The following is a 17383-nucleotide window of genomic DNA, read 5'->3' as shown; positions in this document are numbered from 1 at the left end:
CTAAATTTTAATCTTCAACAACTAAAGGACACTTGACAAGGTCCAGTAATTTTTGTCAGGAATGAAGTAGTTGGTATAACATAAAAAGGAAAAGAATCTGTACATAGACTACTAATAAAAGTTTAAGTCAGCCTAGCAAGCAGATGCAAAAAAACTTTAAACACAACACTTTTCATCAAATCACAATTCCTATAGTCAGTAATGTTAGAATTTAATCAGATGTAGGATATTTTTCTTTGTTTGAATTTTTATAGCCATCTTTATTCCAGTATACTGTATGTTTTTAACTGAATTCCTCATTTGATAAGAAGAATGAAGAAGAGATAACAAAACTGAACTGCATGACTACCATTACCAACACCTGCCAATCGTCCATCCTAGCTCATAGAACTAATGTCTTATCAACAAATAGTTTTGGTAATAATGTGCTTGTTATACACCAAATAGTCTTACAAATGTTTTATATACATTATCTCACTTAGTCTTCACAACAACTATTTGAGGTAGGTACATTATCTCTATATTACAAATGAGAAAACTGATACCCAGAAATATTAAGTAATTTGCCCAACATCATACAGCTGGTAAATGGTAATAACTAAGATCTCAACCCAGTGAATGTAGCAGCTCAAATACTTAACCACCATACTTACCACCTCTTACTGCACCCAGCTAGCTATTACAAACCAGAAAAAAATTTGCCTATCAATTTTCTGTTGCTCTAATACAAGAAAGCAGGTACTTCGGAAGCACTATTGGGCAGCATGCACTAGTTTAGGATTCTGGGAGAAACAAGGGTTTTCCATCTGCTCTACCCACCTCCCTATCACTTTCAACCAGCATACTGGTATGAAAGAGATAAGAACTTGTGTCTGGATATCCAACAGCTAGCTGGCTAAGGGCTACCTCCAAATAAGTTCCTCTCAGTCCCCTTCTCAAAACATGAAGTGAATCCTATTCCCCCTATTTTATTGAAAAAACTCCCCAGTGGCCTACTCAGCATCAAGCACTCCCAAACCTGCTACTCTTTCTTTCTAAAGTTTAATCTCTATGAAGTCAAATCTCCCTCCATAATACATAATCAGATTGGCTTTGTCACATTCTTGTTTTGAGCTCCAAATTCCTGATGTCCCTGCTTCTGTTTCCTACCAATGGGCTGGATCCACCTTACTCTTAACATCAGTTGCCATCTATAGCCTATAAAACACACAAAATTATTTTATTGATTCACAGTTTATAATGCCTTGGTACAACAAGTTACACATTATAAAGGAATTTAATGCAGTTGTTAAAATTATGAAATGCTTAATTATTGCTTTGACCCAATCTTTTATTGCCCTAATACCAAGAAATTTACATGAAAAGAAAGAGAGTTATACATAACTTATCCAAGGATTTATCAGTTTATATGAAGTTAAAACTGATTGTGCATATCATCTTTGAAAAGTCAATTCAAAATGTAAACAAGGCTCATTGTGTACATTTTTTCATAATCTCCTTGAAAGCAAGAAACAACTTTTTCTTTTCTGTATTTCTCACAACATCAAACACAGTATTGCACAAATGATCCGCTTCCACGTAACACTGACTGAACTGAATGATACTCAAATAGTTTTAAGACAGCTTAGCTTTATAAACCTTCATAATGTAAAATGAAATGCTTATGTAAAATAGTAAAGACAGAGTCAGCCATTATAAAAAGCAGATGACCAATCATTGCTAGGCAGATTTATAATCAATTCCTTTCAAAAGGTCAAGATCATCTTGCCGCACAGGGAAAAAGGTTGACATTAAATGTAACTGTCTGTGACATTCTGACCAATCTTTACTTTTTAAGGTAATGCATTTCGACACAGCAACAGAGAGAATTTTTTCTCTGATTTGTAAAAGAAATAACAATCTAAGATAGTAATTTTTTCAACTTACAAAATTATTGAGATATCCTGTAAGTGCCACTAAAGGAAAGTAACCAAAAATCTTTATAGTTTGATTCCTTTGAAAGCCCATAAATACAGTGAAAAATAGCAGAATGCTGTAAAACCAATACCTAGAAGAATCCCAAAGCAATGCCAAGAAACAGAATGTACTCATAGCGACTAATACATGCAAATACTGGAAATAAATTCTAACAGATTAAACAGGTTTTGTAGCAACTAAAAGGTATATTCAAATCATTCCAAAACTAATCAAGCCTAAGAATATGGCAATCTTCCCTACTAATAAGAATATAAGCTGGCTCAGTAGCCTGAATAACATATAAATTATAGCCAATATCAGTAGGTATAATTTTTTAATGTGTTTTTAATTAAAAAGGAGAAACTAACCCCTTAACTGAATTAAATCACTGTTTTAGACTTTCAATTCTGTCTTCTAATAAATATATTCATTTTTATTACTATAGCATCACTTGATGAGGCATTAAGTCCTAACCATATTACAGAATTATGAAGACAAAACTATCTTTCTGATGAGAAATGCTGCAACATTCTTTTTTTGCTCATTTAATATGGAATACCTGGTCAAATATCTGACAAGTCCTCTAAAATTAAGGAAGAAATATGCATAATATAAAAAATAAAATATCTTTTCTTCAAAATTGGGATGTCAAACACAGGCACATTTTCTTGCCCTACTATGTCATCCTGAGAGAATGCTATAACAAAGTTAAATGCATTATAACTTGATAAAAATAGTTTAAAATAAATAGCAGAGCTTCAGGATAAAATGGACATATAAATCCAAATTCTTTGCTATGATGATTCTCTATTCTTTGTAATTAACATGTTTAATGTAGTCAAGTCTTTTCATTTTGAAAATGAAAGTAAGCTAATGCAGAGTATCTCTGGATCAAAAAATTTTAAACAAGCCCAAATGTCACAAGCATTCTTTGTAAAAAAAACAAAAGCAAAAACAAAAACAAATTTATCATCTGCTTTCAGCTACAAGCAATGCCTTAAGCAGATATCTACATTAGGAGGACCAGGAGCATCATTATCTCAATAGATCTGAGAAATAATTTAAATTTATGCCTTTTAAAACAGTTTAGATACTGGAATACAAATTTCAGGCAATCAGCTTATAGCTCAGATGCTGGTAAACATGATTCTACTCATCAAACTTGTATTGCTGTGGGGTTGCACACTACAATGGTAGCAACATCATTTCTGTGCTTAAAAAATTCCAGATAAAATTTTTTTTAGTATGTCACTATCTATAAGCAGCTAGCTACAAGGTATCCTTACCAGTTTGAACAAATTATGCAATTTTTATCATTCAAAATAAGAGATGTAGTTTGACTGTATTCAAGCTTAATCTGGAAAAATCTGTAGAGCTCCAAACCTTGCTTTTAATCACCAAAAAGAATCTTTACTTACTCCCCGCTTCCCAAAAAAAGAAAGCTCAAGTAAACACGAACTCTCTCTCTCTCTCTCTCTCTCTCTCTCTCTCACACACACACACACACACACACACACACATTTCTAAAATTCATATTGTTTAGCTGGTGTCGATTACTATAAATATCACTTGTTCAAATATCCTAAGAAAAATCTGATAATAATAAACAATTACATCTATTAATATATTCTATATGACTAAGAGCTAGAAAAAGCAATAACTCTACAATCTAATAGTATCATCACAATTCATGAGGTCATACCTGATGACTTAGAGATTGAAAAGGCTCACAGGTTCCAGACTGCATGACCTTTCTATTTCCAGAAACCCCTAAAGATTGCATTTCCTGTCTTATAAAAGAGAATCACAGCCATCTCTATGTCTCAGCATCTTCAGGGCTAGTGAAGAAAACATCAAACAGCAGATCTGTCCATCAGTATCTGTTTAAGCCCTCAAGAAGATATCAAATCACATATACTGTTTATCGTCTCCTCTTTGCAGTTACAAACACCCCGTATTAAGGGACGATGACACAGTTGTATTTGCTGAAGCTGCTAATGCTGTCTGAAAACAGTAAGCTTCCTGCTTGGAGCAATTCTGCATCATCCAAACAGAATGAGCCACATCCTTTAGGTTTCCCACTTTTGCTACTATAAAAATTTCACTTGCCAAAAAGAGTTTGATTTTGTCAATCCTTTAAAAAATAAGCAATGTTCTACTTAATTAAGTATCAAATGTGTCTGCTGCAAATGCCATGTTAAAATCTCAATTCTTAATTATTAGGCAGTTCTCTTCATACATGACTAAGTTTTAGTATAATGATTTAATAAGCAAATTGTACTCTCTCTCTTTTTTTTTTTTTTGTACTCTCTTTTAAAGGGAACTTCCCTATCATTATTTATCCAACCCATCAAAATTAAAAGTCCTTAAAAATGAAGAATTTTTTTTCTGGCAATCTTTGAAAACTATGTTTAACAGTTGATAAATAGATAAAAGCATATTCATTTTTAATTCTCAAGACCTTCTTTTTTTAAAAAGATTTATTTATTTGAGAGAGAGAGCTGGTGGGGGTGGGGGAGTGCAGAAGGAGAGAGACAGTCTTTTAAGCAGGTTCTGTGCCAAATGAGGAGCCCCATGGCCCTGAGATCACAACCTGAGCCAAAATCAAGAGTTAGACCCTTAACTGACTGTGCCATCCAGAGGCCCCTCAAGAACCATTTTTATTTCATGCTCCCTAGACCAATATGCTTCAAATCAAAATAACTTTTATATTTTAATGTCTTCTTCTAAAGAGTTTCATATACACAACATGCCATTGTCATATTCCAAAACTGCATGGTTAAACCTAGGAATGAAACCTAAGTCAGCTATTGGCATTTTTATTGTGCTTTTTCACTGCATCTTATTTGTGTTCAACAAAGTTGTTATAATGCTTTCTTTCACCACAAATAGTGGAATCAGGATTTTAAGATTGTTAAAGTAGTCTGATAACAAAGAAACAAGATCTTCTAAAATGATAAATGGAAATATTTTCCTGGGGGGGAATCTAAATCCTAAATTCTAGTTAGTTAACATACAATGTAATATGGAAATATTTTCTTTACTGTGTGACAACAGATTGCATTTTATAAACACAACAAAAAAAATAGGCTAAAATCATAATCAATTTAACTGAATTAAAAATTAAGACACGGGGCATCTGGGTGGCTCAGATGGTTAAGTGTCTGCCTTTGGCTCGGGTCATGATCCCAGGGTCTTGGGATCGAACCCCACATCAGGCTCCCTGTTCAGTGGAGAGTCTGCTTTCCCCTCTGCCTTTCTCCCCTGCTCATGCTCTCTCTCCCTCTCTCTCAAATGAATAAATAAAATCTTTAAAAAATAATAAAAATTTTAAAAAATATTTTTAAAAAACCAAGATACAAAATTAAGGCACCAAGTACAATGTATTATTGTCCTAAAACAGCCTTTACATTGAGTATAGCCTGAGTTAATGAACACTTTATTTATGTACCTATGAAAATAAACTAAATATATATGGCTGTGAGATAAACTAAATGAAATTTAATAATAGCTAAAGTGCTTACAGAAAATGTTTTAGATAAATGTAGACTAATAGCTCAGTATAATTTCCCTTCTCCCACTCATGATATTTGATGGGTATGATATGTATTATCACGGAGACTAATCAAAATGAATCTTAAAGATTGGACTTCTTCAAGAAGCTGAGGGGTGGAGGGAAAGGTAGGGGAATTGGGAGGGGAGAGGAGATGTTGGTCAAAGAGAAGAAAATTCCAGTTAGAAGATAAATAAGTCCTGGGGATCTAATGTGCATCATAGTGATTATAGTTAGTAATATAGTATTACATACTTGAAAGTTGTAACATGGTGATAATTATTTTGCTATATGTAAATGTATGAAATCAACATGTTGTACACATCAAACTTACACAATGTTACATGTCAGTTATATCTCAATATATCTGCAAAAAACAGTTACCACACCTTAAATATATACTATTTTTTTGTGAAAAATAAAGAAATCAGGCTTCTTTAAGAGCCTGATCACACAATCCCTTTAGAGAAATTACTACCTCTAACTGTGCAAGTCCAGACAAAGAATTTGGTATTTTGGCTATTTGTAAACAATCACACACCTGGATGAAAATTATATGTAGGGAAACATGATTTATCTATGCAGTATTTCCTTTCTTGTTATAATCAAAATAGGAACTCAGTCTTGAAGACCTATTTTCTCAATAAGATCCTCCTAAACTACATCATCTTCTTTTCTACATCCATTCTTTAATGTATAAAATATCAAACCCCTTCTCCGCGTCAGACACTGTATAGGTGCTAGGGACTTCATGACAACACAAAATATGTCATCACAGAAGCAGATAATTAAACAAGTTTTAAACATGTTTTCTTATAACCAAAGAATGAGGAGGCAATGTAAGAACAGTAACAGGGCCCCTGACCCTGGTCTAGGGATCAGGAGTATCTCCTCAAGCAAGTACTGTTGAAACTGAGAAGCAGGTCATATTCAGGGAATGGTAAATACAAGGGGTTGGACAATGAAGTGGGACAGAAAGGAGAGATTAGGCGAGAAGAATAAGCCAAAGACCAAGCATGGGAAGCCTTAGAATCCATATAAAGTCTAGAAGCCACTGAGCTTTATCCTTAGGGGATGAGAAGCCATCAAACTTAACTATTTCTGTGGCATAGAAATGAATGTGTAAAACAAAACTAGAGGAAGAAAGGCAAGTTATATGATTTGGGGCAGAGGAGAATTATGGCCTGAACAAAAGTGTTAGCAGTAGAAATGGAAAGAAATCTATAGGCTCTAGAAATGCTTTTTAGTTAAAAGGGATAGGATTTGGAGACTGAATGTGAAAAATGAGGGAGAAAGAAATGTATGATTTGTTCCTAACCTCCTCTATTATTACAGATTTCATTTTGACAATCAATATATTTTCATCACACGCTCTGTTGTGTTGTTATTTATCTTTTGCATATGTATATGTCTGGTTTTTATAAAATTGTGAAGACTTATTTTCTCTTCGTGAAGAAGAAAATTGTGAAGACTTATTTTCTCTTCGTTCCGTGTCTTCTCATAATGTGCATAACAAAGTTACTATAAATGACTAAATAAATTAGAAATAAACAGAACCTTGAGTTTTCTTTCACATATTTTGTCAAAACAGATATAAACTTTGTTTGCATGCCCATTATTAATTAGTATATATAATCTAAGTTTCTCCAGTGTTTTCTTGCCAACACACTTAATCTCTGCAATAAAAATATGAAATCTGGAATACAAAGCTTTTAATTTCTCTACCCTCCAGTTGGCAAAATTATTTAACTAGAAAAGTTATGTATTTATAATTCCTTACTGGACCAGTTAATAATAATTTAGCATGGACTAACCACCTAAAACTAATAGATACTCATTTTTTAGATAACCATTGCTCTGTAAAAAAAATTATTCATACAATGTGCTACTCATAGCAGTGTAATGAAGGTATTCTTGTAATAATAAGACACAATCCTTCTACATTTTTCCTAACAATCTCTCTTTGATAAAACAAATGAAGACCAGACAAAGCATAAAAAAGGAATCCCCTTGGTCTGAATGAAGAAAGAACCAAAAGAGTGAAAAGCATAAATCAAAGGTAACTTTATGTAGTTAATGATTTTTTGAATGTCAGACTATACCAAATAATAAACGGTCAGCATCTTAAAAACAGCAAGAGCTTTACAATAATTAACACATATTTTACTTCTATTTTTCACCTTTCAGGGACCATGTGATCTAAGGCACTCATTTTCCAGATAAGGTAACTAAAATTTAGAGAAGTAAAGTGGCTTGTCCAAATAGTAAAACCAAGGCCAGAATTCAGTATTCCTGTCTCCTACTTTCACATTTTCCACAAAAAAAATCAGCCTTTTAATTAAATCTTTGTAATAAATAACATACTTTATCTTCATTAATTAAAATAACTTCCATTTTAATACTGTTTCATATATTTTCATATATGACTTCAGAAACATACCCATAAGAATCAAGTTTTTAAAATTAAAGTTTATTTTATCATAGAGCATCTATTTTTTATTTTTACTTAGGAAACTTATTTCAAAGAATACCTCTGAAAAACCTAAGTAATTCACTTTGTTTTATATACCGCTGCTTTAAGAAGCATAAATTAGTTCAACTTTTCAAAGTAATTTGGCAAAGTATATTAAGACTCTTAAAAATATTTAATCTTTTCTAGTATATCCAGTATAGAGAATCTGTCCAAAGTAAATAATGCAGACTAAGGTTTATGCACAAAGATGTTTGGTGCCACATTATAAGAAGAGAAAAAACAGGAATATAAGAAAAAGGTTAATTAAATTATCACATAACAAAAATGAAATGCCACGTAAACACTGAATATTATGAATGAAAGATGTTAATGACAAAGGAAAATATAGATGATAGAATATTAAGTGAAAAACAAGATCCCAAATATACTTAAGTGGTACAATCCCAACTATGTAAAATATACACTGAAAAAACAAATGAAATCATGAATTTTAAAAGACAGCCCCCAATATGACTCATTTTATAAGTACTTACACCAGAGTTCATGTTTTTCTAATAAAAATAGGAAAAAGTTTCTGAGAAGTATTTTAAAGTTGAAAAACTACTCTTGTTTCTCATGTGCTCCCTTTCCCCTATAATTTTGCCTCAAGTTTCAGTCTTCCTAATGTTTTACTCATAGTTCTGCTCTAATTTAATGAAAATATTCAAACCTACTTCTATTGGATTATCTATATTTTAAAGATAATTCTTGAGGGGTGCCTGGATGGCTCAGTCAGTTAAGCATCCAACTCTTGATTCTGGCTCAAGTCATGATCTCAGGGTCATGAGCTCAAGCACCAAATTGAGTGTAGAGCCTACTTAAGAGTCTCTCCCTCACCCTTTGCCCCTACCCCACTCATTCTCTCTCTCTCTCTTTCAAAAAAAAAAAAAATAATAATGCATCTTGTATATCATTTATTACTATATGTGCATCTAACTGTTTGTTTTCATACTATTTCTTTTGGGTTAATGCTGGAACAGATTGCTTCACACCAGCTTCAATATTATATGAAAAAAATGAGAGATTTTTTTTTTTCTATAACAATGTTTAATAGCTAAATGGTATTCTACCAGAAAGAGGCACCACACTGTATTTAACAAATCCTTATTCTTAGACATTTCAGGGGTTTTTTTCCCATTTTTCAATATTATAAAATAATAGTATAATAAATATCTTTCTGGAAATAGCCTTACACATATCCTCTATTTCCTCAGGATAAATTACAGTATATAAACTTACTGGATCAAAGAACATAAAAATTTTTTGAAGTTTTGGATAAAAATTGCCCAATTACCTTCCATAAAGGTTATATCCATTTACATTCTCCAACAAAAATATATTTCCAGGGGACCTGGGTGGCTCAGTGGGTTAAAGCCACTGCCTTCGGCTTGGGTCATGATCCCAGGGTTCTGGGACCAAGCCCCGCATGGGGCTCTCTGCTCGGTGGGGAGCCTGCTTTCCTTCCTCTCTCTCTGCCTAGCTCTCTGCCTACTTGTGATCTCTGTCAAATAAATAAATAAATAAAATCTTTAAAAAAAAAATCTTATTTCCTCATTACCTTGCCAGAACTGGGTATTATCACACACCACATAAGCTTTATGTAGAATAATAGTCTCAATATGTTAATACCAAAATAAAGGAAAACTGGGCATTCATTAAGACAAAAGATGAAATTAAGGATAATTAAGCCAAATACAGTTTTGTTTATACATTTTCTAACAACAATAACAAAAACCTAGAAAAAATAAGCTTCCCTCTTTCTATACATGTACACAAAGATATAATGCTGGTCCCTAAGAAATATACCCAATGATTATAAAGCAAAACAACTTTGGAATAAATGGTACGAAAATATGGCAAAGCTAACTAATTAAGAATCAGTGCAGTGTAGGAAAAAATAAAAATTAAAAAAATAAATAAAAACCAATGCAGCATAGGAAATGTAGTTGATAGTGCCAAAATAACTTTGTGTGGTGACAGAAGGTAACTACACTTAATCATGGTGAGCACTGTGTAACACACAGAATTGTCAAATCACTATGTTGTACACCCAAAACTAATATAACATTGTATGTCGACTATACTTCAAATTTAAAAATGCAATTATAAATAGGAAATTAGTCTTTATTTTTTCTCTGTGACATCTATGGAATAAATGAACCTAGACAGGAAGAATCATTCACCCAGTGCAATTCTACTGTACACTTCCAAAATATGACACACAAACATACAAACAGAAAGATGGATTTTTGCGGTCTTAGGAAGACTTTCAAGTTGTTATTAAGTATACCTTTAATCAAGAAACCACTCAGGAAAAAAAAAAAAAAGAAGAAAGAAAGAAAGAAAGAAACCACTCAGAAGAACCAAAATACCATGTGTAAAGAAAAATTCTGTGTGCATGTAAACTTATTCTTTCCAAGCACCACTTATTCCAGGGCTAAGTAAATGTGGGAGAAACATAAATAAAAATTCATAATGACTTGAACTTTAAAAGATTTCACTGATTAAAAAATGAATAAAATGATGATCTTTTGAGTGAAATTTTCTAATAGATTTACCCATTATTAAAATGTAATTTTGGTAATACTAAAATTGTACATAAAGGGACAGTTATGAAGAATTGAAGACAGAACTATCCTTTTTAATTTCAGTGTAGATTGGTTCACAGGCCATAAACAAATATGATTTTTTTTAAAGATTTATTTATTTTACTCCTAAAACCCTAAGACACCTAGGAATAAACCTAACCAAAGAGGCAAAGATCTGTACTCAGAAAACTATAGAACACTCATGAAAGAAACTGAGGAAGCCACAAAGAATTGGAGAAACGTTCCATGCTCATGGTTTGGAAGAAAAAATATTGTGGAAATGTCTATGCTACCTAAAGCAATCTACACATTCAATGCAATCCTATCAAAATACAATCAACTTTATTCACAAAGCTGAAACAAATAACACTAAAATTTGTATGAAACCAGAATAGACCCCCAAATAACCAAAGGAATGTTGAAAAAGAAAACTAAAGCTGGTGGCATCACAGTTCCAGTCTTCAAGCTCTATTATAAAGCTGTAATCAAGTCAGCATGGTACTGGCACAAAAACAGACACATAGATCAATGGAACAGAATAGAGAACCCAGAAATGGACCCTCAAATCTATAATCAACTAATCTCTGATAAAGCAGATAACAATATCCAATGGAAAAAAGACAATCTTTTCAGCAAATGGTGTTGGGTAAATAGGATAGCCATCTGCAGAAGAGTGAAACTGGACCATTTCTTTACACCATACATGAAAATAGACTCATGGATGAAAGACCTAAATGTGAGACAGGAATCCATCAAAATCCTGGAGGAGAACACAGGCAGCAACCTCTTCGACCTCGCTCTCAGCAACTTCTTGCTAGACATGTCTCCAAAGGCAAGGAAAACAAAGACAAAAATAAAGTATTGGGACTTCAAGATAAAAAGCTTTTGCACAGCAAGGAAACAGTCAACAAAACTAAAAGACAACTGACAGAATTGGCGAAGACATTTGCAAATGTCTTATCAGATAAAGGGCTACTACCTAAAATCTATAAATTATCAAACTCAACACACAAAGAACAAATAATCTAATCAAGAAATGGGCAGAAGACATGAACAGACATTTCTCCAAAGAGACATACAAATGGCCAACAGACACATGAAAAAATACTCAAGATCATTTGGTATCAGGGAAATACAAATCAAAAGCCCAGTGAGATACCACCTCACATGGGTCAGAATGGCTAAAATTAACCATTCAGGAAATGACAGATGTCGGTGAGAATATGGAGAAAAGGGAAACCTCTTACACTATTGGTGGGAACGTAAGGTGGTGTAGCCTCTCTGGAAAACAGTATGGAGTTTCCTCAAAAAATCAAAAATACAGCCCAGCAATTGCACTACTGGGTATTTGTCCCAAAGATACAAGTGTAGTGATCCAAAAGAGCACCTACACCCCAATGTTTATAGCAACAATGTCCACAACTGCCACACTATGAAAAGAGCCCAGATGTCCATCAACAGATACATAGATAAAGAAGATATGATAGATAGATACCATAAAAAAAAGAAATAATGAAACATTGCCATTTGCAACAATGTGGATAGAACTGGAGAGTATTACGCTAAGCAAAATAAGTCAATCAGAGAAAGACAATTATATGATTTCACTCACATGTGGAATTTAAGAAACAAAACAGAGGCACATAGAGTAAGGGAAGGAAAAATAAAACAAGACATAATCAGAGAGAGAGACAAATCATAAGAGACTCTTAAGCATAGGAAACAGAATTGCTGAAGGAGTCTGAATGGTGGAGGGATAGGATAACAGAGTGATGGACATTAAGGGGGGCACATGATGTAATGAGCACTGAGTGTTATATACAAACGACAAATCACTGAACTCTACCTCTGAAACTAACAATACACTATATGTTAATTAATTAAATTTAAATTTCAAAAAATAATTAAATAAATAAGTAAATAAAGAGATTTATTTATTTTATTTTAAGGAGAAAGAGAGCTGTGTGTGCATGTGTGAGTAGGGGAGGGACAGAGGGCGAGAATCTTTAAGCAAACTCCCTGCTGAGGATGGAGCCTGACAAGGAACTCAGTCTCACAACCCATGACATCATGACCTGAACTGAAACCAAGAGTTGGGCACTTAACTGAGCCACCCCAATGCTCTTAAATACATTTTTTTAAATATTTTATTTATTGGGGTGCCTGGGTGGCTCAGTGGATTAAGCCTCTGCCTTCAGCTCAGGTCATGATCTCAGTGTCCTGGGATTGAGCCCCGCATTGGGCTCTCTGCTCAGCAGAGAGCCTGCTTCCCCTCTCTCTCTGCCTGCCTCTCTGCCTTCTTGTGATCTCTCTCTCTCTGTCAAATAAATAAATAAAATCTGTAGGGTCAAGGAAACCAATAATTTGAACTTAGAAATTAACCATGAAAATCTTCACAAGAGTTCAGACCCCTCAACTCCCATTAAACTCATATGTACAACTATATATTTGCACTATTCTTATCTGTACAGCTTTTCCCCCCAATATACTTCATGATGCCTAAGGCCTGACCCATCTTTTACTTCTTTTTTTTTTTTTTTATTTTTTTTAAGATTTTATGTTTATTTGACAGAGAGAGAGCTCACAAGAAGGCAGAGAGGCAGGCAGAAAGAGAGGGGAAGCAGGCTCCCTGCTGAGCAAAGAGCCCGATGTGGGGCTCCATTCTAGGACCCTGAGATCATGACCTGAGCTGAAGGCAGAGGCTTAACCCACTGAGCCAGCCAGGCACCCCAACCTAAATACAATTTTTAACAGCAAAAAAAAAACAAAAAAAAATCAAAAATCCCCACACTGAAATAAATTAAAACAACTCATAGATTACCCTTTATTTGTCAAAAGGACGCACAGGTCTATGGTTAAAAGCACAAGCTATAGAAACAGACTGTGAAATTCAAATCTTGTTTCTATAACCTTGGGTTCTCTAAGTAATTTCTGCCTCATTCTTTATATGTAAAGTAATGAATATCCTGCTATGGTTGTTACAAGAATTATTTGTGATAAATATATGTGAGGAAGTTAAAATAGTGCCTGGCACAGAGTAATTGCTGAATAAATCTTTGCTCTTATTCTAAGAAATTGGCTTTAGTATTCCCTTCCTCCCCAAAAAAGAGAAAAGAAAGTAAAGAAAAAATGGTATAAGATTATGAAACAATCAGAAGTATATATATAACTGAGTATTCAAGACCTGAAGATGGTAATGTAGATACTCCAGATAACTATGCAGACACAGAAGAATTTTTTTTTGTTTTAATTTGGGATATGACACAACTTTTATACTAATGGCTTGGGAGTCAGACAAACTTTGATTAAATCTTTAATTCACCAATTACTGACCATGAGCACATTGCTTAAGCTCCTAGCCTCAGTCTTCTCATCTGCATAATTTTAGTTAATAATGTTACCTATCTCATAAAATTGTTTGTAAAGTTAAATAAGAAAATATATATAAGGCAATTAGCATAGTCTACCAGTATAAAAGATCAAGAAAGGGAAAAGATGAATCAATGAATTATTGAAAAAGTTGGTACGCTAAAGTTATGGGTAAAGTACCTAATAGAATATAACCAGTTCCTTTCCCCTTACCATATCCAATGGCCATTTCTCTACCCCCATTATTCTCAATTTGGGCAGCATTTGTTTCACAATCCTGGCAGAGGGTAATTACTAAATAAATGTAATTGATATGTTAATGACCAGCTAATCACCAAATCTGCAACTTTTTTTAGTCTTTATTATTTTCAGCCTATCTAAAATTACTGTTACGGGGCATCTGGGTGGCTCAGTGGGTTAAGCCTCTGCCTTCGGCTCAGGTCATGATCTCAGGGTCTTGGGATCGAGCCCCGCATCGTATCGGGCTCTCTGCTCAGCAGGGAGCCTGCTTCCCCTCTCTCTCTCTGCTTACCTCTCTGCCTACTTGTGATCTCTCTCTCTGTCAAATAAGTAAGTAAAATATTTTTTAAAAATAATAAAAAAATAAGATAAAATAAAATTACTGTTACTACCTAGTCAAAAACTCTTCACAAATGTTCTACTCTAGCGTTTGATGACCTCTGTGGTCTCACACTGATAGACCTTTCCAATCTTAGCAGTCTTCTTTATCAGTTGTCTGATATTCTATTACATCCAGTGGCTCACCATTCCCCATAATCATTCTGTACTTGAAAGCCTTTAACTTTGCTTGTACCACTAAGTACAGATCTTGGTTCAGATCTTGGTGCTGTCATTTTTTAACTGTGGCATATTTTACAAGTTATAATACTTACATGGACCTCCATTTCCCTATTAGTACAGTGGAGATAAGAGTACCTAATGTAGTGTTCTTTAAGGATTAGAGGAATTAAAAATATATAGTGCTTAATTCACTCAGTGCCTACTTACAACATAATAATAGAACTTAACAACTGCTTCTGCTATTGTTGTTGGAATGCATGCTTCTTCCCTCATTCCATGGATCTAGTCTTATCTACTGACCAAAGTTTAGGAAAACACATTATCCATGAAGTGTTCATGATCACATGCTTTTGGTATTACCTCTCTCAGCTCTTGAATCCTCAACTTTCCTCCCCGAATTCCCTGAAGCATTTGCACTTTCTTTTAGAGTTACATATAGCCTTATTTTATCTCTCATTTTCAATTACTAAGCTCCTTAAAACAAAACTTTGGGTATGATTCATTTTCCTGGCACAGTTCATATAGTTCTCTAACTTAATATTACTTAAAAATATTTACAGAATCAGTGAAAGAATTAAGTCCAATTGTCATTTTTCAGACCACTAAAATACACCTGTTTGGGGATGGTTGTTTCAAAACTGGCACTCTTGTGGCAAATAGAAAAGCAGTTTCAAAGATGACTCAAACAAGGGAAATACAATACATGTCAGCCATGGTATTTGCTGTCACCGAATATGTGTTCTGTTAAATTCTAGTTCTCTTTAGTGTTTATGGGTTGTGGAAGGCAGAGTTAGCCTCTTAAGAAGCTCTTTTTTTTTTTTTTTAATTTAATGAAAGACTGTTCCATTAGCCTGACTGTAAATAGAGCCATAATAATTTTTTAAATTTTAATCATTGAAAACATATTCTATAAAAATATCCTAATGAATGAGAGCACAAAGATATAAGTGCTGTGATGTTTATGGCAACAGTATTTATAATAGCAAAATATTGGGAAAACTGTAAATGTTAATAAATGTTTTGTTAAACATAAATGTTTAAAAAAAAAAAGTTTTAGGGCCACCTGAATGGCTCAGTCAGTTAAATATCATATTCTTGGTTTTGACTCAGGTCATGATCTCAGGGTCATAAGATCGAGCCCTGCATCAGATTCTGTCCTCTGTGGGGAATCTGCTTGAGATTCTTCCCCTCTCCCTCTAGTCAGCCCCTCCCCCTGCTCAAATTGTCTCTCTCTCTTTCTCAAATAAAGAAACAAATCTTTAATAAAATAAAATTTAAACATAAATGGTTTTAAATATATATCTAAAATCCCTCAAGGAACCACATTAAATTGCTAACAGTTGTTATCATCGGTATTTTAGATAGAGAGGATGGCCAAGGAGGACTGTCTCCAAAATAATATCTAAGTGATGAAAATGAAACTAAACACAAAACATCAAGAAAATGAAATTTTAAAATCACCAACTCTACTCCTCTCTTTCCCTCCAAAAGCAATCACTGTTGGGTATATATGTGCAAATAAAGCAGTATAAATAAAGCATCAGCAACAAGAGCCACTTTGTAAATAACAGTCAAAATAAATGCTGATTTTAGGTATGCAATTTTAGTCCATGGCACAGAGCAGAAAAATTCAGAAACAAGAAATAATGAAGGAAGAAAAATGAGATTTTATCTTTTTTTTCTTTTTTTCAACTCAATTGACCTTAGGATTCTTAATTTCTCTGTATTTGAAAGTTATAATATTTATTCAGTATCCATTTTATCAAAATCCAGATATCTTACTGTTATAACTTTGAGGACAAAAAGTAATTGCTACATCATATTCACATACACAAATATTTTTGCTTAGTTACAATTTCATATTCAATCCATTTCATGTATAAACACATGGAAATTTGAACAGTTTATTGAAATCTAGTATAAATGCCATAATGACCTTGAATACAGAACACAGAAATACAAAAAAAGTATTTACTGTTGACATACTAAGATTTTTGAAAGAAGCCATCTCAATATCATTAACATTCAGCAATTTTAAACTGAGATGATTACCTGGATAAAGAGAAATTTTGCAAATTTATTTTCTATTGCCTGATGGTTACTTTTAAGTTTCAAATTGGCTTAAGAGGGTTTTAAATCCTGTTTCAAATTAATTAAGTGAAGATCAAATAAGAATCTGAATTATTCCAGTCACAATCATAAACAAAACAGCTGTTGTATTTCCATGTTTCTCTGTTAAGGCCTTTGTCCTTACCATGTTTGGTTTTCCTTTTCCTTCTAACATAAATTTCTTCCTATAAAAAAAGTATGCACAGAAACAGAAAGGCTCTACTCCTTTAGTCTTCAATTTTTTTTTTATGAATCCGCTGTACTTTTTAAATTTGATTCATTTTATGGAGTTCTGCTTTAACACCATGAAGTTTATTAAGAAGTAAAAGATGGGAGGGCACCTGGGTGGCTCAGTGGGTTAAAGCCTCTGCCTTTGGCTCAGGTCATGATCTCAGGGTCCTGGGATCCAGCCCTGCATCAGGCTCTCCTCTCAGCAGGGAGCCTGTTTCCCAGCACCCCACCCCGCCCTGCCTGCCACTCTGCCTGTCAAATAAA

General features: G+C 33.6%; 1 protein-coding gene across 8 annotated transcripts in view; it reads right to left on the bottom strand.

Moving 5' to 3' along the window:
• The window catches only part of SLC4A10 (solute carrier family 4 member 10), a 297324-nt gene that overhangs the window by 209715 nt on the left and 70226 nt on the right, over positions 1-17383 (bottom strand). For 7 of the 8 annotated variants that reach the window (XM_047722427.1, XM_047722424.1, XM_047722430.1 and 4 more), the window contains exon 1: positions 3659-3841. The exons of the other annotated variant lie outside the window; for it this stretch is intronic. In XM_047722427.1, the coding sequence (XP_047578383.1) occupies positions 3659-3739 (81 nt within the window). In that variant the 5' untranslated portion in view covers positions 3740-3841. Of the gene's footprint in view, positions 1-3658; positions 3842-17383 lie in introns of those variants that run through there. 8 annotated transcript variants of the gene reach the window in all.

Source organism: Lutra lutra, chromosome 3, assembly GCF_902655055.1.
Source record: "Lutra lutra chromosome 3, mLutLut1.2, whole genome shotgun sequence".
NCBI classification, from domain to species: Eukaryota; Metazoa; Chordata; class Mammalia; order Carnivora; family Mustelidae; genus Lutra; species Lutra lutra.
This window is presented reverse-complemented; position numbering and strand designations above follow the sequence as displayed.